The sequence below is a fragment of the Euphorbia lathyris genome, chromosome 3 (assembly GCF_963576675.1).
Source record: "Euphorbia lathyris chromosome 3, ddEupLath1.1, whole genome shotgun sequence".
NCBI classification, from domain to species: domain Eukaryota; kingdom Viridiplantae; phylum Streptophyta; class Magnoliopsida; order Malpighiales; family Euphorbiaceae; genus Euphorbia; species Euphorbia lathyris.
The window spans coordinates 68,902,038-68,920,848 of NC_088912.1; the positions used below are offsets into that span (position 1 = coordinate 68,902,038).

The following is an 18,811-nucleotide window of genomic DNA, read 5'->3' on the forward strand; positions in this document are numbered from 1 at the left end:
CTCAATTACTGAAAGCACATTATTTTACTAATGTTGATTTTTTTATAGGCTTCCTTAGGGCATAACCCTTCTTTCGTATGGCGTAACATCATGGCTGGTCGTGATTTATTGATTGAGGGGCTGAGACGAAAGATTGGCAATGGAGAGTCTAGTTCCATCTGGAATAGTCCATGGCTTCCTGACGATCAGAATCCGTATCCCACAAGTTCGGTTGCTACATCATTACAAACAGGCCTTGTGAAAGATTTAATGAATGATTATGGGGGATGGAAGGAAGAGATCATCAGCATTAATTTTAATAGTCGTGATGCTGCGCTTATTCGTTCCATTCCTATCAGACGTAGGAGGGCAGAAGATGGATGGTTCTGGCTGAAGGATAAATCTGGAGCGTACACGGTAAGAAGCAGATACTTTCAAGCATTGGGACCAATACCGATGTCTCTGATAAATACAAATCGAATCAACTGGAATTTAATTTGGAACCTGAAGGTAGCACCAAAAATTAAGAATTGTCTATGGAGAATATTTACTAACTGTTTACCAATGCTAAACAACCTTGCATCCCGTCATAACTCTCTTCCTAATTGCTACCCCGTTTGTGGCGCATTTGGGGAAAATGAAGTTCATGTTTTCATCGGGTGTCCACGGGCTTCAATACTTATCTGAATATCCCAGCAATCCACACAAGTAACAAAACATCCCAAGACGTTCATATTTAAACACAAGAATGGAACACACATCCTTACCTCTTGCAATCTTCTTGAACCGCTTCAAAGGTTTGCACACATCAATGGCCACTCTTATCCTCATATAAGCTTTCCTTGCACCTGTGTTATTTTTTGTATCGTACTCCAGGAAAGTTCCTAAAAAACCTCCCAATTGCTTCCCAATTGCTTCGGACATTGCCCCTAATGGCAGGTCGTGAATCTGAACCCAAATTGGCATTTGCACCAATTCTATCAATTCAGGTTTTGAATCCTCAGGCCATTCATTCATCAGCAAAGTATAATTGTCGAATGTCCACGGCCCCCCTACAATAACTCTGTCCCGATCAACACGATGGAAGAATTCAATCGAATATAGATTTGGGCTCAATTCCTGTATATTCACTCCTCTACCCGGACGCCATAGGGTGGCTAGCCTGTTCTTCATGACCTGATAGTTGAGAGGTTTATCTGCTACAAATCTCCCAACCCAACGCAGCCCCTCCTCCTCCTATGTTTCTATCGTTGGCGGCAGGTCGAGTTCAAGTTTTTCATTCTCCTCTTCAATCGACAAACGCGACAACTCGCTTTCCATCACCTTCCTCACAACAAACGACACTGATTATTTACTTCGTCAGAGCAACTCGAATCGCCTGAGACAACTCTCACCAGGTTGACGGAGAGACTTGTCACCGGAGATTAAAACCAAGCGGCGGCAGGGTAACACCTAGGTTTATCGCCAGGAGAGACGGTTCTTTTTTTTATTAAAGTTCTTTCTTAATTTTTTATACATAATCTTGTTTTCAATCCTCTTTTTTTTTTAAAAAAAAACCATACTCATTAATTTTGAAATCAACAAAACCACATAGTTTATATTTGGAATTTGTTTTTTTATAATTTATTTATTGATTAATTTAAATATATCCATATTAGACATTTTACATACTAACAACAACAACTCATCATAATTTTACAAACAGTAATAATTAGTTAGCTAATAACAACAATCTAACAACGACAACAAAGATCTAACTACAACAGCTAACAGCTAACAATAAGAACAATAACTATCAAGTATCAACTAATAACTGAACCAAACAGACCCTTATACTTTACCTATAAAAGTGTATAACATTAGCATCAATGTTTTACAAATAGAGCAATTTGGGTATTGGAATGTTGTGTTTTGAAAAATATTGGGAAAGAGAAAATTGTGTTGAAAAATAAAATATTTTTCAGTGTTTGGCTACAACAGTAGAAAATGGAAAGAACTGGTGGCATTTCTCTACTGTTTTCGCGTTCCGATACTGACGAAGTACAACCCTCTATTTATTCTTCACAATCATCCTATTCCTTCTCCAGATCCGTCTCTTATCTGACTATTTCTAAGTTCATCTTGTCCCTTCTACAGGTTTTCGAGAAATTCGTGAAAGGCAAGGTAAACTATATACTTCCTTAACTCTTGTTGAACAAACAAATAGTTTTGTTCTATACTGTTCTTAGGAGCTGAACTAAAGCTGCTGCTCGTGTTCTGGTAGAGTTAACAGTTGAATTATAAATATGAAGTAATTTTAGCTCCTTTTAGTTTGCCCAATTTCTTGAGCATTAAACAATATCTAATATGCTATCTTTCCACTGTCTGGAGGAAATTTTACCTGCTTTTAGGGTTTTGATTGGTGATATACTTTATTTCACTCCAATCACTAATACTGTTTGAAGAAAGACTTGTTTGTTTTTAAATGATGGGAGTTGGTTATTTTTGGTTATGGTTTATGGATAGGTTTTTGTCTATTCGAATTTTGTAGATTTATTTTTAAATCTCAAATGGGGAATGCGTCATCAATGCTTACCCAATATGATATAGAAGAGGTTCAACGACACTGCCACAATCTATGTAAGTCATTCTTATCATTTTCTCTTACACTCTTGCATTCTTTTCAAATAATTTGGTTTTTGAGTTCTCTATTCCTTGGTTTCTTCTGCTGTCAAACTCAAGTCTCCCAGCAAGAAATAGTGTCTCTATATAAAAGATTTTGCCAGCTAGATCGCAGTGCTAAAGGATTTATCTCAGCTGATGAATTCTTATCTGTGCCTGAATTTGCAATGAATCCACTCTGTCAGGTAACTTTTAGGTTGAATTTTGTATTCTATATGTTATTCTGAAAAATTTGAGTACATCATAAGTTGAGAGCAGAAATTTGTGTTTCCTTTCAGAGGCTACTTAAAATGGTGGATGGATTGAACTTTAAGGAGTTTGTGGCCTTCTTATCTGCATTTAGTGTTAAAGCAAGTGTTGAACAGAAAGTAGGACGTAAGTATTGTTGCGTTCACAACATGACCTTGATCCCATATATACGAAATTTTATCTAGTAGCTCTAACATGGATGAAGGAGGAAAAAGTATTTATTTGATGGATCATGAGAATTGTGGAGATCTTGTTAAGATTCATTTATTTTATGGAAAATACCGATAACATTTTCCCTGTGGAATTGAAACGTTATGATGTTTTTGGTGCTATATTAACACCATTTCTTTCTCCTTCAGTTATTTTCAAGGTGTATGACTCAGATGGTAATGGAAAAGTATCTTTCAGTGACATATTAGACGTGCTTCAAGATTTATCTGGTTCTTTCATGACTAATGAGCAAAGAGAGGTACCTCCAAGAACTCTCTGTGTTGTTTTATAATCATTCTTTTTCAACGTATGGTAAATTGGTTATTAGATTGTCGTAGCAACCAAATCAAACACACCTCAAATGGAAGAAATACGTCTGTATATTGATAGAATTTCTTAATTAAAGAGAAAGATTAGGGAACAGAAATCAATTACAAACATAGATGAAAGAAAAAAAATAAAAATATATAAAGCCTAAACCCAAATCTCCTCAAGAAGTTGCACTTCCCTCGCCACCAAACTGAGTGGAGCCATTCATGTATTTTTGTTTATGGCAAATACCCTATAAGATACCAGAATTTCCCCTTGAAGAGTACAACTCGCTACCCCTCTAGCAGAACTAACCTCTGATATCTTGCATCCTTTTCTTCCTTTTAAAATACTCCTGCCTGTTACATGCCCATTTCCTATTATGAACCAGCCATAAGCCGTTCTCTATCAGATTGACATCAGTAGCAAGAATTGAATAGATGAGGAATGAAATTATGGAATCACTGAAACCAATAGGCCACCAAATAAAGAATACATTTGCTACAATTAGATTTTTTTTTTGAAAATTCGTAGAAATAATTGATTCTTCAAATTAAGCTCTTTAAGCCCTTAAAGTTGCAATTTTTTGAATCTTGGAAAATTCTTTTTATTCTTGTTACATTTGTTATTATTATTATGATTTTGGTTATTGATTTATGCAATTACAACGTGGAGGGGTTATTGGACAAAAAATAAATAAATATTTGGATAGTCTAATTAAACAATAAAAATTTCGAAGTCAATATTAAGCAGAGGTGCTTTCTTGATGCATTGGTACATCCTCCAAGCTTTGATTTATTTCAGAAACTATATTTACATTACTAAACAAGTTTATTATCTTTGGCATTTGATTGACAGAAGTTTCATAATTCCTTCATTTTCTGTTCTTCTTGCAGCAAGTGTTAAGCCAAGTTTTGAAGGAGACAGGTTATACGAGGGAATCATACTTGATGCTGGGTGACTTTGTTAAGGTGCTTCTCATTTTATTTTCATTTTTCCTCTGCCAAATGAATTATGCAGAACACAATTTTTTTTGCTCATTACTATCATAAAGAGGATTTAAAGGAGACATTGCATCTTAAATAGGCACATTCTTAGGTTAAACATTTTCATAATTAAATTTTCAGCTTAAGTTGTAGGGACATGGAATGTTGGGGAATACATTAAAGTCCACACCAGTAGTAACATGTACAACAGTCCTTTTGCATCTTCACAAACTGAAAAAATGCAAGCCTGTTTGCTGATTTTAATTTGCATAATTGCTTAATGATGGGTAATTCAGGATAATGGTGGTCCCTAATCTGGTTTGACATAACAAAAGTTCAAGATAGCTTTTATGACAAGGGAGATGTGCTAATTGTTGCTGGAGTTGAAATCTAATGGCACTATTATTAGCCAAAACTTAGATACATAAGCTTTTATCTTAACAATAACAGCATAGGGCCTGAACCTTGATAAGAGAGATACTCACCTCCCTCACTTCCTCTGCTTGTATAACTTGCTAAGAGAGCTATGCAGGCGTCTCCTTATTTATTCCTACTATGCCCTTTCACTCTATACCATTTTCTATCAGTGTGTGTGTGAGTGTGTTTTAGTTATTATTATGTGCTAATGATCATGTTTTATATGTGACAGGTTCTTGGAAATTCTGGTCCAAAAATGGAGATTGAAGTTCCAGTTGATTGACCTGACCAGGCAGTCGTTATCTTGCACCTATTGTAAAATACTCTGGAGTCAAACTGGAAGCATATAAAAGCATACTTTTTTTATTTCTTTCTTTTCTTGTTGCTGTTTATAGCCTCAAATAGAAATGAAGAATAAGCAATGTGTGTATTACAATAAATTTCAGCTTATTAATAAATGCCTTGTTATCCATTTGCCATTTTTCAGCTAGCTAGATATATGATTTAGTTTTTCACAAGATCTTTATTTCTCCAACTGCTCTCTATTTATAAATATATAACTGAGAATACAAATGGAAGTGGTTTTTCAGGGGTTTTTTGCTGATGAAAGTGTGGATGCAATGCAAACCTGTTTTTGTTCCATAATCCAACAAAGCGAGTTAAATTTAAGATGAAGAAATGTAGTAGCTTGAAGAAGTATGAGGACCAAATGCCTATTTTATAACAAATTCAGGTAATGAATTAACATGTCGTATGAATGAAGTAAAGTGGGCTTATTACTTTTATTATGCTATTAATTCTTGTTTTGTGAACTCGTTTTGAGACTAAGAAAAATAGTAAAGCTGGTTAGAAAGTTTGAGACCACGATTGAGAAGTCGTGACTTTATTTATGTTGGTGGCAAGAGTTGGATGGTTTAAGATCCGGGCCCGGTTGCAAAAGGATCAAGAGAACCGGTCGTTAGTCGCATTCTTCAGCTGACAATGGCAGCGTGTTTTCCTTATGGTACTAGTGGACATTTCAGTTAAGCCCTTGGTCTTCAGTCTATTTTATTTTGAATTTTCCCTATTAAGTCTGTGTATTGTTTTTATTTCTTAGGGTATTTAAACTAGATAAACATAAGTTTGTACTCATTTCATAAAATTAAGCAGATAAATATAAGTTGTACTCATTTTATGACTGAACAATCAGATTTATTTCTTAATTGTTTATGTCTTTGCAACTTTATCTTGCAAGGGTTCTTATCCGTCTGACTCTGGATCACTTTGAGAATTCAAATGTCGTTGTGGATTTTTGAGACTTCGTTCCTCGTGGGTTCCCATCAATTGGGACCCATGTCTTACTTGTTATTCTAGAGACAAGATAAGAGAGGAGCTGGCCGTAAATAGGCAGCAACTTTAATACCTTGTTGTACTTTCATTCAATTCATATGCTTCAGGGTGAAGCATAAGACTGCTGAGCCTTTAGTCTAATGGAGCCAAACTTTGCCTCCTAAGAATCAGAAGAAGCCAAAACGCATATTTCTGCTTAGCTAAACTGTTACTAAATTACGACCCTCAACAAATTGAAGGTGAAGCTGCAATTAATCTTTCAGCAGCAGCATTGTGCAGTCATAATCCAGTGTAAAGACGTTCCCTTGGAAACTTCCAGGCAATCTAATCTGTCTAGCAAACTGGTGTAAGTTCCATAATCCTATGCTCACTCCGTCATACTCATGTTCTTTCCCTAACACTTTTCTTTGAAGAAAAGCAAACATGTTCTGTGTTCTTCAATACTAAAGTTGTCTCAGGTAAGCAACCATAATGGATTTTGCATCCACCAGAAGGTTCATGAATATATATATATATATCTTTTATCTTCTCCAGTATTGTCATGTTTATTAATGCAAAAAGCAACATTTGATTCTTGTACTTGGTTAATTTTGTCAGCTTGATCTCCATACTTTACTTTATCACATTTGGTTCTGTACCTGCCACGGTTTATTATTTTAGACCCCTTTATTTTAGTTTTGGTATACTTGACCTCCTGTTGGTCATTGTTAATAGTTTCAAAATACATCCATTATTATACAGTTAGAGTTGGAGGATACAGTTTGCCTTTTAACTATGTGTGTAATATATTGTTATGAATCTTGACGTAGGATCTAGTCACATGTCTAGACACAAAAGAACTCTTCTTTGAATCCATAATGAATTGACAAAAGCAGACTCGTCCTTGACAGAGCCCCTTTCTAATTCTGAATTTGAGAGAATGAAAATTGACATTTTATTGAATAGAAAAGCCTTTATATATAGGCTGCAGATACCAGAGAATTCTAGATCCTAAATTATAGGGATAATTATATCACCCCCTAAATTATAGGAATCAAGACTAACAATTAAAGGGAACAAAATAATGTCTAAAATAACAAAAGGAAATAAATTTAAATTATGGAATAGGAAAGTAATTAGGCTGAAGATTTCTTCTTTCTTTGGTAATGCCTTAATAGGAAAGCATTTAATAGGAAAGTAATTAGGCTGAAGATTCTTTTTTCTTTGGTAATGCCTTCCAATAAGAGCGTCCATATCATATATTACGGCTAACAAAACCATCTACGAATGCTCAAGTTTTGAGAATAATTGAAGTATAAGATTTTATCTTTTTCCTGTTAATTTTATGTCTGTCCCTTGAAATCCTTGTTTGTGTTTTATATGTTATTTTTGCTCTTGCCAGATAATATGGGAAGCCAGCCTTCGAATGAGAGTTTTTTCAGCTGGCAGAAACTTGAAGAAATTCTACCTCTGAGGGAACTTCAAATTGCCTTGGTGAAGTTATGGAGTTATTATTGGCAAAAGAATCTTTCAGCCAAGGATATAAAGAGTAGTAATGCAAGCACTAGCAAGCATAAAGCTGTTCATCAACTGATATTGCTGAATGAAATTTCACAGCATAACTGTGCAGACAAAGGAGAAATGGAGAGGGTGATTAGTAGTAAAAGATTGTTGACAGATTCGAGAAACTTGACTTCAGGTAAGGGATTTGAACCATTATTAGCAAATTCTTCTGGGATTAAGTTTGATGGTAATTCTGGTGCAGAAAAACAAGTGTTGGTGGATACTGAAATCGAACAGATAAGTCGGCGATTGGAGGTTCTTGAAAAAGAAAGTAAAATAATGAAGCAAGAACTTTTCGCGGAGGTGGAGGAGAGGGAAAAGCTGGTGAATGAGATACACCAACAGTTCCAGATTATATTTGGAGAAAGTGGTTTTGATGAATCTTTAATGGTCAACAATTTCCATGAGGTAATTATTTCTCCTCAATATCTAAATATTACACAATTAATCTTACAGTACATGTACATTTTTTTATCCTCCGTTTATCTTGAATCTCGCTTGTAAGATATTGATCCTTACGAATGTGATTGTAGTATGAGTTCCGGTAGAGAATTTCATACATGTCAAAGTAGGTGATGACACGTGAACACGACTCACCAAACACGTAAATAACTAAACGTATTTATACACACAATAAATGGTCAGCAGTCGATAGAGGGTGGTAGCAAACTAGCAATAATTGATCTCTTGTTCATTCTCAAGAGCATCTCCAAGAGCCTATTAGTTTGGCTCTTAAGTTAAAATTTGAGAAGAGAGAGTTAAAAATCTCCATCCTCTCTATTAATAGAGAGCTTCTCTCCATCTCTTAGTGCCTCGTAAATTCATTTTTTATTAATAATTTATTATTAAAGAGCATCTCTCCTCTAACTATTGGTAAACATAACAATTATTAATAATTTTAATTATAAAATAATAAATAAGAAGTGAATATAAGTAGTATTGTTGGAAATTATATATTTTAGCCACTCTTAAATTCAATTATTTATATTATTTTTAGAGAGTACATATTAGGATTAGTTGAGTTTCTTTGTAGAAAGATTGGAGCGTGATAGCCTGCAGCTAGGAAAAATGAAGCACTGATGAAAACATAAGCCTGTTTCCTATAAGATTAAACTCCTTTTTAATCAAGGATATATAATGGTGACTAATTGAATAAAATAAGTAGCAACTTATTATTAGAGATATTATTTATCCTATCTGTATATTCAAAATAGTTAGCTCCTAAATTATAGGATTAGACTTTCACAACAATGTGAATTGCTTCATGTATATATTGGTTTCACATATCAATAACAATTACGCAATTACACCAACTCTTACACTTATATGCTGATAAATATCTTCAAAATGCCAAAATTTACAGTATTTAAGTAGATAATTTCCACTTTGATTTGATCCTGAATTATGGTATTGAGCCAGATGGGAGAAGTAGAGAGGACCAAATATTCATGCCCAAAGCATGGTTACCAGTGACCAAAGGACGACTTTGGCATTAATGGAATCTCCTCAAGATGTATGATCTCAATAATGTTTGGTTATATACTATAGTTACCAATATGTTAGAACCATATATGTGTATTTCAACACTATTCAAATTATTTGGATAACCAATGAGTGAACAATATATATCAGTGTTATAAAATTACGAATTGATTATAACAACACTTGTATGTAGATCAATATATACGGAGATTAGTATAATATAATATAATGAATCACTTAGAAGTAGAGAAAATAATTACAGTATAAATGTCTTAATCTTAATGCGTTTACAAATGACACCGACAGTCAGTAATTAGAGCAACAAAGTTGATGCGAACCCATGAGAATAGAATCATTTAACACGCATTTCCACAACCAGATCCAATTTCATCTTCAAAATTTCCTAAAAGAATCAAAGCTAGGGTACATATTCTTTTTTCAAAATTCCTTGAAATTGAGAGCCCAACCTCCCTGATTGAACTTAACCCATCCATTTCGATGTACATTCTAAGGCTCATATGGTGATTAGAGCAACAAAGTTGATGCGAACCCACGAGGAACCATGTTTCGAAAACCCGACAACTATTCCAAGAAATTAACCCTTCTCAGTTTTCAACAATTAAACATTTAATCTCGAACTGTTCAATTATAATGCTCCAAGAACATAAAGAGTAATCTTTTTATTAAAATGAAAACTTGTTGCTTACATGTGAAAACGCTCATCTTTAAATATATAAAACAAATACAAAAATGACTTGAATTGCCCTTAACATATTTTAAATAGCAACGATAATACAAGAGCATTTAAGTACTTAGTTTAGTCAACCATGAACACAAAGAAAATCAATACATAATTGGATACAGACAATTGACAATAATGTAAATTTAATAATGAGAAAACAAAAATCAATTCTCATGGAATTGAATAGTTATACACATTTTTGGAAGTTGTCATTTTGACAATTAAAAAATTAAATCAATTCATATTGAATTAATTTTCTTTTCCCGCAGATCCAAATGGCTAAAACTCATCTTGTGATATTTGAATCAATTTAATCGCCCGTTTCGTCTAAATCCCGTGTTCGATTTGTTTGATGTGTCTACTTTCCAAGCAACTCGAGAGGTATGAAAAAGTTTAGCTTCTTGAATTATATCCGTGTCAATTTGGTAAGACAAATCTAACATTTGCACCACATATGTTTCCTTTTCAAACTGTTTAGCACCTGCTCGAGTAACAGTACCATCCCGTAAATGTATTCGTTCCGTGTTAGAATCCATTTTTTCAACCTGGGTTATATTAAAAGTAGCAAAGAACATTTTTTTCAAAAAAAAAAAAAAAAACCCTGCCATTGAAGACGCCTAGGGGTTTCCAAGAAATCCCCCCATGATTTCTCATTTGGCTGAACTTGCTCATTTGAAGTTTAAGAAACTTGCTCCCGTCCTCCTACTTGCTCTGTAATGTCCTCTATTTGGATTTTTAGGGCTGGCTCCAGTATTTTAGAGGCTCTAGGTAGAATCGTTTCTGGTATTTTTATGGGTCTTAAAAAAATTACTATATACCGTAAAAAAATATGGGCTCCTTTTGGCTCAGGTCCTAGGTGGTCGCACTCCTGGCCTCGGTCCATAAACATTTGAGTGTTTTTATGAATTATTGTCCTACTAGATTATAATTTTCATTTTGAATTTGTAAAAATACTTAGAATAAAAAAATTTGATCGGTACAGGTTATGTAATTAACTCAATATGTTATATTACAAAAAAATCATTTTTTTATTAAATCACGTCATAAAACTCAAATACCGAGTCCAGTCCATATAAACCCACAAAAAATACATATATTATTTTTAAGGATAAAAAATTATCTGTGATGGTTCATAACGTTTTGCGGTGGTCCATAAATATTCAGACCTTCTTATAAATTGCTGTCCTACTAGATTATAATTTTTATTTTGGTTTTGTAAAAATACTCACTATAATATAAGTAAATTAGTGAAAATTAATTGTGTGCTAAAATATATTGTAACAAGTAAATCAACATATATTAATCATTTTAGATTGAATATATATTAATATTTTGGTTTAAGGGAAAAATTAAGATTATAAAAAAATAATTATTAAAATTATATAATAATAATAATAATAGTAAAAATAAAATAAAAACATATATGAAAAATAAAGAGAAACGAACTTTAAATAATAATAAGAAACATATTCTTCTTGTTATTAAGAAAATCAGAAATAAAAGAAAACGAGAGCAAAAACATACAAATCAAAAGATCAAACTCTCACTCTTTAAAACAACTCTACTACGTCTTTACCATTTAACCTAGTGCTGCATTTTGTTATAAACTCAAGCCTATATAATTTTTTAACTATAGCAATCTTAATAATTATCAAGCTTAAAAAAAATTCCGATCGGAGACCTCCGTAAATCGGATGCCTTAGGCGGCCGCCCAGGCCGGACGTCCCTAGAGCTTCCTTCAGCCTAGACTTAATAGGAAAGTTGAAAATGGAAGAAAGAGAGTGAAAGTCGAAGGAGGAAGAAAAGAGGAGGTCAAGGAATTCTCAAGCCTAGTATTGGTAGAGTTTGGATTTTAGAGTTGTGGAATGAGAAAAACTTTCCATGTATAAGAGTCTATAGGTCTGTTCACGAGTCCGTTGGCCCGTTTGGTCCGTCTAAATCTACCTTCCGTAGGTTGGATTTGAACATGTTTATTTGATATTAGGTCCAGTCCGGTCCGAATCCACATAAATCCGCACATAAAATAGATTGGATTTGCTATTTATTTCAAAAGCCGGACTTGACCCGGCCCAGCCCGGCCCGTCTCCATATTATTATACTATAAATAACACAAAATATTGCAATGATTAGAATCATAATATTTGATCTTCTTTTTGCTTACATCTCAATACGCATGAATTAACAATTCCACATATGTTGATTATATATATAAAAAAAAACAATTGCACAAATATACCAAAATTATGAAATTACAAAACAGAAAAGTGAAACTAAGATTAAAAAAATTCTGAAGTATTTGTACTCATTAATTTAATTATGGAGACATTACTTATTTTTACGAGGGTTAAGGTGCAAAAATACCTTTAACATTTTGGATGATGAGCAATTTTATCCCTAACGTTTAAAATGATATAATTTTACCCCTAACGTTTGTAGCCAAGAGCATTTTACTTCTAATGTTAATAAATTGGGTCAATTTCAGACACTATTATAAAACACAATCATTTTTGTTCTTTATTTTGTACCAATTGTATATCAATTCGTTCTAAAAAAAAGATTCATAATTTAATAATAGAATTGGAAATTAATATTTATAAATTCAGTGAATTTTTTGATTTTTTTTATCTAAGTTGTACAAAACACAATATTTTTTTTTATTTTTTTAACATCCCAACATATGTTTGTGATTTGTTTCTGATAAAATGACGTACGTGTGAAGTGAAGATGAAAAGATTTATGATCGAGAAGACAATTTGATGAATTATTTCTCAAATTAACCCAATTTATCAACGTTAGAGGTAAAATTGCTCATGGCTTCTAACGTTAAGAGTAAAATTGCTCCTGACACAAAACGTTAAGAGTATTTTTACACCTTAACCATTTTTACAATTATTATCTCAAACTTTAATATTTTGTTAATTGATATTGACAGAAATACTAAAGAAAATCAAATAAAAGAAAACAGAAAATAAACCAATGAAAGATTTGATTTATTACAAATTACTTATTCTTTAAGAAAATAATACAACTATGTCAAATTTTATTAAACATATAACATTTTTATCAATGGAAACCATTGTTAGCCACGTTTCAGTTTTCTATTTTTAAAACTATCTCTTTTTTCTAATGTCAGTTTCTAATGCAATTAACTATAATTTGACAAAAATAGAATTAAATATAAGGAAATGATAAAAGACAATTATAGAGGATAGTTAACTGTAATTAAAAATTGAGAGTTGATTTTCTGTGTAAATTCCTCAAATAAATATTAGTTGGATGGGCTGGACTGGGTATGAGAATTAGCTTTTTTAGTTAGGCCCAGCCTGGTACGAGCCCGATGCATATATAATACGGGCTGGAGTGGACTTGAACAATGTAAATATATATAAAATCCGGTTAGGTCCGACCCAACCTATGAACAAGTCCATGAGTCTATATATATTTGTTTTTTTGTCTTTTAAAATTCAAATAAAAGGGAGGGGCAAATAAGAAGGAACTGTCAGAGATTAATATAAGATATATGATTGAGCCTTAACTATCAGTTCGAGCTTTTAGTTTAATCGGTTTCATGACATGATATCAAGACCAAATGGTCGAGGGTTTGAGTCCCGGTAAACTCATTAATTTGTGGAATTAAAAAATATCATTCTGTTCATCTTAGCTTCAAGTTCATTTTTCTTTCATTGCAATTGCTTTATATAGTTGTTCTTACATTTTTGAGCTTTTATTTCCATCTTGTAATAAATATTTTCAACATAAATAAAAATATAACTTTTCAATTCCTCGAGTTTGCTTACTTTTTTTTTTTTGAAAAGAAAAAAGATGTAAAAAAAAAAAAAAAAAAACCTCGAGTTTGCTTACTTTTAGTTGTCATCATTTCAACTAATAAAACTTTTTTAATGAAACTTGAGATCTAAAAAAAATTAGGGAAAATTACAAAATTAGGTCAAATGGGAGGCCCATTTACATATTTAACCCATTTACTCAACCTATTACATATCTAGACTCATTTTGTGTGACTTTTCAAAAATACCCCCAATATTTACGCGCGGCTCGCCCCATCCCGTCTGACTTCGCATATTCCATACTATGCGAAGTCTGCGAAGTAAATGTTTGGGTTTGCTTGATGAATTTAGTTCGCATATGCGAAGCCTGGATGTGTTTTGAAGCTAATTCGCGAAGTAGTATATAACAAAAAAGGGCAAACAACAACGGATTCTAACATTCAAATCATAACATTATCAAAATTTACAAAAAGATTGCCACAATAACAACATTCAAATCATAACATTATCAAAATTTACAACAAGATTGCCACAATAACTAATCCGGTACCAATTTTGAAACGAAGATTACTCATCCGCTTTAAAATTGGCACCGGATTAAGTTAGGTCCACTTTGAAGATTGGCACCATAGGATGGACGTGTCCCATGGTGCACCCCGAGATTGACACAATCTCTCCTAACGAATCATTTCAGGAGTGAATGTGTCAATCTTGGGGAAGTTCATCCCTATACAGGAAGGAAAATCATCTTCCCTGCAGCCCAGTACGCCGCCTTCCAGAAAAGGATGTTACGTATTCAACCATCTACAGAAAAAATTAACCGTGTTAGTTATGAAAAAGGACGATTTTGGATTCGCGAAATGAAAATTAGCGAAGCATGCGAATGTAAATGTGCATGGGAAGAGGTGATTTTACTTTGCATAACGATTCTTTCGCGAAGTCTGCGAGGTCTGAAATGTGACTATCTACGTCGCATATCGATGCTTTTGCGAAGTCTGCGAGGTCTGAAACGTAAGGATCTATTCGCAGACTTCGCGAACTAATAGATTCGCGAGGTAGATCCATACGTTTCAGACTCTTTCTCTTCGCAGAACGTCGCGAATTCATCGATTCGCGAAGTAGATCATCGAGTTTCAGGCTCGTTCTCTTCGCAGATCTCCGCGAATTCATCGACTACGCGAAGTGAATTCATGGAAAACGCAGGAAAAACAGCATATACTTACATTTTTCGCTCCTAACAGTATGATAAACTGGGAAGAACGACGGAAATAACGTAGAATAACCATTTCTGGAATGGTAACAAGAAGAAAGAAACCAATTAACGAACAGGAAGATGAAGAACCATGGCTTCGTTTTCTAGGGTGAGGAAGTTGCAGAATCAAGAGATGAAAAGAGAACTTCATTGTGATTTGGAAACATGGTGCAGATTTCATGCAATTTAAAGGCAAATAGGAAGATCAAAAGTCTTCAAATCATTAATGGAGGAGCCAAACCGTTTTCGCGCACCAAGGAGAACAGGGGAGAGAAACCGATAGAGTGAGGGGAAGTGGGAAGGGTAGGGGTATTACGGGAAAGTCACACAAAATAAGTCTAGATATGTAATAGGTTGAGTAAATGGGTTAAATATGTAAATGTGCCTCCCATTTGACCTAGTTTTGTAATTTTCCCAAAAAATTATTCAGTCCTTCGACCTTTTGTCCCGATGATTTGTTTTAGTAGTTAGAAAATTACAAAAGTACAAAATTAATTTGAGAATCAATTTTTCTAATGCGTTTGATAAAACCCAATAAATCAAGATTGGAATTAGCCTATTCCAAAAATATTAGCTAACAATTACCATATATTTAATGCAAATTGAGCTAATATATGCAAGGTTTCAAGAATAAAATAAAATATAAAAGCAAACAAACAAAGAAAATTTTATTCTTTATTTCCTTAATCCCCTATTGATTAAGAATTAAGTATTCCTCTCATTTTTCTTCAGATTCTTGAATAAATTAATAAATTCGAACACGACCTCCACATATGATCATATCATAGAAACAAATTAGAATACTTTTTATGCATATCTATTGCATGAAATGATTCTACTCGATAATATAGCACATACAATAATATTCGCTCTGCTTTGTATTTTATATTTCATTACTAGATATGATTCGAATTCTTAATGTAAAACTCTTAATGCAAAACGCTTTAGGCAACTTATTTATACAAATATAACATACAAACAGTGCAGGAGCCATAAATCCATATCTGGGATAATTTTAGCTGTACCGTTGAGAGTAATTTTTCAAAGTCTAACAAGGAAAATTCACTATAATTACCATACACAAACAAGCCATAGAAACATATAGTACATGGAAAATGAAAATGGAAATGGATTGAAATTTAATTAAATGGCACAATAGGCTTGGATAGAAGTCCTAGTTTGGGCAAAGAAATGGAGGAGTTTAGTATGATCAAATGGCTTATACATTAAGGGGTGTTTCTCATCAACTAGCTCTTCTGGTACTTTTATTATCCCATTATTGAACGTAAATAGTCCCATTGAATACCTATCAACCTTTCCATTCACCACCACTTTATGCCTCGGAGATTTGATCCTGTCATTGCTCCACGCCTATTTCAATTTTTAAAAGATAGATAATTAAATATTTTAACCGAGTTTGATGTTCACAACTATGCTTTATAAACTCACCATTAAGGCATCGCCGGCCATGACCACGAAGGAGGTAGGAGAAAACTGAACCTTGATGTTGTTGCCTTGTTTGGTTTCGACCTCTAAACCATCCACTTCATTCTGGTGAAGTATAGTGGTGAAGCTTGTGTCAGTATGAGTTCCTATGCCTATATTAATCTCACCCTCTTCAGCCACTCTATTCTTAAGTAGACGAAGAACATAGCAAGTTGATTCAACATATGACTTGTGAAGTTTCTCCACTCCATAGCTTTCAAATAACATTCTTGTAACCATTTTATCCAACTCTACCACAATCTTCCCATATGCATGAACACAATCCCTGCCAAATTATACAAAATCATCAAATAAAAATTAGTAGTCCTGACATTAATGATGTATATATGTAACAACCTGGTCCGGAGTGAGTGGCGTCCAGGGTAGAAGGCCTGAGCAAGCAGCGGCCTTAAGGGATGGCGATGGAGGTAGGAATGAACTGAATCCCACCTCGAGAAAAAGTGATTGGGGCTTATTAGTAAGATGTGAATCCTATACATGCAGACGCGTTTTAAAGCCGTGAGACTAAAGGTGTTTTTGGGTTAGAGCGGACAATATCTACATGGTATTGGACATGGTGTTACAATATACGTACCGAAAGTGATTATTTCCACTGGGCCACATGCGATGGGTGAAATTGTTGACAGCCTGAAAAGTAGCAGCATCTTCTAGACCCAAGCTTTCATGGATGGGCATCCTGGAAATGTTTCCAACATAGCTAATCAAAGGTCTTTGACATTTATTTTGCATTTTAACTTGTGTAGGAAGATCAAACAATTCTTTTAAGCCACCAAAAATTCCCTGCCGAAGCTCTGTAGAGAATACGGTGCAGTCCAGTGCAAAACAGCCATGTTCTTCGAATGCTTGCCTTACTTCACTACAAGCTTTGCGCCACTCACTTGTTCCTTCCTTGAAAGTTTCCTCTGCCAAGTAAATGACATGAAGCTTTGGTGACTCTTCCAGAGAAGCCATGCTGATGCTTCTACTGATGGATACGTTTTATTTGCCTTTGTTTCTTATAAGAAACAATATTCAAATTACCGGACTATTTCAAAATATCCAATATTTGGACTTAGTCTTTAACTAAACAGGTTTTTCTAGCAAAATAATTGTCACACTATACATTTGGACCTGCTCTTTGATTAGGTCATTTTTTATTGGCTTACATTACATACATGTATTCTCGTTAAGATAACTGCGGATGAGGCTAGCTCATAGTAAATTAAGATTCATTACCTTACCAGAGTGGGAATCTACTAATATGTTTTTGTGAGAAATAGCTTTGATTGGTGTGAGTATATTTGTAATTTGTCACTTTGCTTTAGGAGCTCTTTTCTTTTCCCAGATAGGAAATTTATCAAAGTTTTCAAGGGTATATACAGACTTAGCTTTATAAACCTTTAAATTTTGTTTAGTGGGTTTTGGCAAATATAATGTTAAAACACCTTTCCACATGATTTTGATTTGACAAAATTATTTAAGTAAAATTAAATATATTTTAAACACACTAAGTTTAAATGCTTTGATTTATTACACTAATGTGTTTATTCAATGTTGAGTTAAATTGTTTATAAGACATAAAGACTAAAAGGCTTAAAGCCCAATACGGAAGTCAAAGCCCGAGTCAAATAGATCAAGACCACTCGGCCCGCGTGTGCAAAACGCTGTCGTTATGTACAAAACGCAGCTCAGCGGAAGAAGGATCGAGAAGACCTTCGTTGAACAACTTCGGAACGAAGCTGCTGAGTTGTATCGACAAAGAGTACAAGACAGCAGCTGAGCAAGAACAACTTCCAGACAAAGTATTTCTACTTTGGATAAAGTTCAGAAGACACAGAAAGCTGTCTAGTTGATCTTACCATAAATGGAGAGACATTCTGCCGGACTGACTAAAAGCTGCTCAGCACTGACCAAAGACAGAAGATACTTGAATCTGATTGGCCAAAAGCACTGAGTAGGACTGAGTGACAACGACAGGAAGCCATTTCCCTCCAACGGTTATTTCCAAATTCGAAATGACTGATGCCTCAGACGTCTCTATAAATAAGGCCTTTCAGATGCTTCATTCAACACAGAACTTCATCAAGCCATTACACTGACCAAAATTCTACTCAAAGTTCTGTGAGAAAAAGCAAAGCAAATACTTACACCAAATTCTATATCTTTTGTGTAAAAGTCTAGAGTGATTATTCAATCATCTAAGGTGTCTTAGCAATTGTTGTTTAGGACAAATCTTTATCATTTCTAGAGATTAGAAAGGAGAGGCTGAGTACTCGGTTATAGTACTCAGCAAGAGATTAGGAGTGAGTAGAGGTATAGAGGAAGGTACTCTTGTTATACTCAGCTTCTAAGTTGTAAAAGGTTTGATGCTCTACCGTTAAAG

General features: G+C 33.9%; 3 protein-coding genes across 6 annotated transcripts; 2 read left to right on the top strand and 1 right to left on the bottom strand.

The window, feature by feature from the left end:
• Positions 1–1,983: 1,983 nt before the first annotated feature.
• LOC136223881 (uncharacterized) lies at positions 1,984–5,283 on the top strand. Of its 2 annotated transcripts, none has more exons than XM_066012052.1 (7): positions 1,984–2,142; positions 2,510–2,598; positions 2,701–2,825; positions 2,919–3,015; positions 3,249–3,358; positions 4,305–4,379; positions 5,044–5,283. In XM_066012052.1, the coding sequence occupies exons 2-7, from the start codon at positions 2,529–2,531 to the stop codon at positions 5,092–5,094; spliced, it is 528 nt and encodes a 175-aa protein (XP_065868124.1). In that variant the 5' UTR covers positions 1,984–2,142; positions 2,510–2,528; the 3' UTR covers positions 5,095–5,283. The 2 variants fall into 2 exon arrangements, with proteins under 2 accessions (XP_065868124.1, XP_065868125.1); XM_066012053.1 differs by having other exon boundaries at positions 1,994–2,142; positions 2,485–2,598.
• A 138-nt stretch (positions 5,284–5,421) lies between these two features.
• LOC136223880 (uncharacterized) lies at positions 5,422–9,334 on the top strand. Of its 3 annotated transcripts, none has more exons than XM_066012049.1 (5): positions 5,422–5,832; positions 6,380–6,486; positions 7,522–7,818; positions 7,885–8,090; positions 9,102–9,334. In XM_066012049.1, the coding sequence occupies exons 3-5, from the start codon at positions 7,527–7,529 to the stop codon at positions 9,153–9,155; spliced, it is 552 nt and encodes a 183-aa protein (XP_065868121.1). In that variant the 5' UTR covers positions 5,422–5,832; positions 6,380–6,486; positions 7,522–7,526; the 3' UTR covers positions 9,156–9,334. The 3 variants fall into 3 exon arrangements, with proteins under 3 accessions (XP_065868121.1, XP_065868122.1, XP_065868123.1); XM_066012050.1 differs by having other exon boundaries at positions 5,422–5,544; XM_066012051.1 differs by lacking the exons at positions 5,422–5,832; positions 6,380–6,486 and adding an exon at positions 6,524–7,432.
• Positions 9,335–15,985: 6,651 nt separating this feature from the next.
• LOC136224695 (2-oxoglutarate-dependent dioxygenase AOP3-like) lies at positions 15,986–17,491 on the bottom strand. Its single transcript, XM_066013101.1, has 3 exons — positions 17,024–17,491; positions 16,393–16,714; positions 15,986–16,314 (listed from the first exon to the last, which is right to left on the bottom strand). The coding sequence occupies exons 1-3, from the start codon at positions 17,398–17,400 to the stop codon at positions 16,087–16,089; spliced, it is 927 nt and encodes a 308-aa protein (XP_065869173.1). The 5' UTR covers positions 17,401–17,491; the 3' UTR covers positions 15,986–16,086.
• Positions 17,492–18,811: the final 1,320 nt, after the last annotated feature.

Excerpts from the sequence above, each read along its gene's own strand:
- LOC136224695 (XM_066013101.1), bottom strand. The coding sequence starts at position 17,400 with ATGGCTTCTCTGGAAGAGTCACCAAAGCTTCATGTCATTTACTTGGCA. Across the intron at positions 16,715-17,023 it reads AGTGGAAATAATCACTTTCG|GGATTGTGTTCATGCATATG; the intron begins GTACGTATATTG and ends ATAATTTGGCAG. Across the intron at positions 16,315-16,392 it reads TGGCCGGCGATGCCTTAATG|GCGTGGAGCAATGACAGGAT; the intron begins GTGAGTTTATAA and ends AAATTGAAATAG.
- LOC136223881 (XM_066012052.1), top strand. The coding sequence starts at position 2,529 with ATGGGGAATGCGTCATCAATGCTTACCCAATATGATATAGAAGAGGTT. Across the intron at positions 3,016-3,248 it reads TGTTGAACAGAAAGTAGGAC|TTATTTTCAAGGTGTATGAC; the intron begins GTAAGTATTGTT and ends TTTCTCCTTCAG. Across the intron at positions 3,359-4,304 it reads TGACTAATGAGCAAAGAGAG|CAAGTGTTAAGCCAAGTTTT; the intron begins GTACCTCCAAGA and ends TTCTTCTTGCAG.
- LOC136223880 (XM_066012049.1), top strand. The coding sequence starts at position 7,527 with ATGGGAAGCCAGCCTTCGAATGAGAGTTTTTTCAGCTGGCAGAAACTT. Across the intron at positions 7,819-7,884 it reads TTCGAGAAACTTGACTTCAG|AAAAACAAGTGTTGGTGGAT; the intron begins GTAAGGGATTTG and ends ATTCTGGTGCAG. Across the intron at positions 8,091-9,101 it reads TGGTCAACAATTTCCATGAG|ATGGGAGAAGTAGAGAGGAC; the intron begins GTAATTATTTCT and ends GTATTGAGCCAG.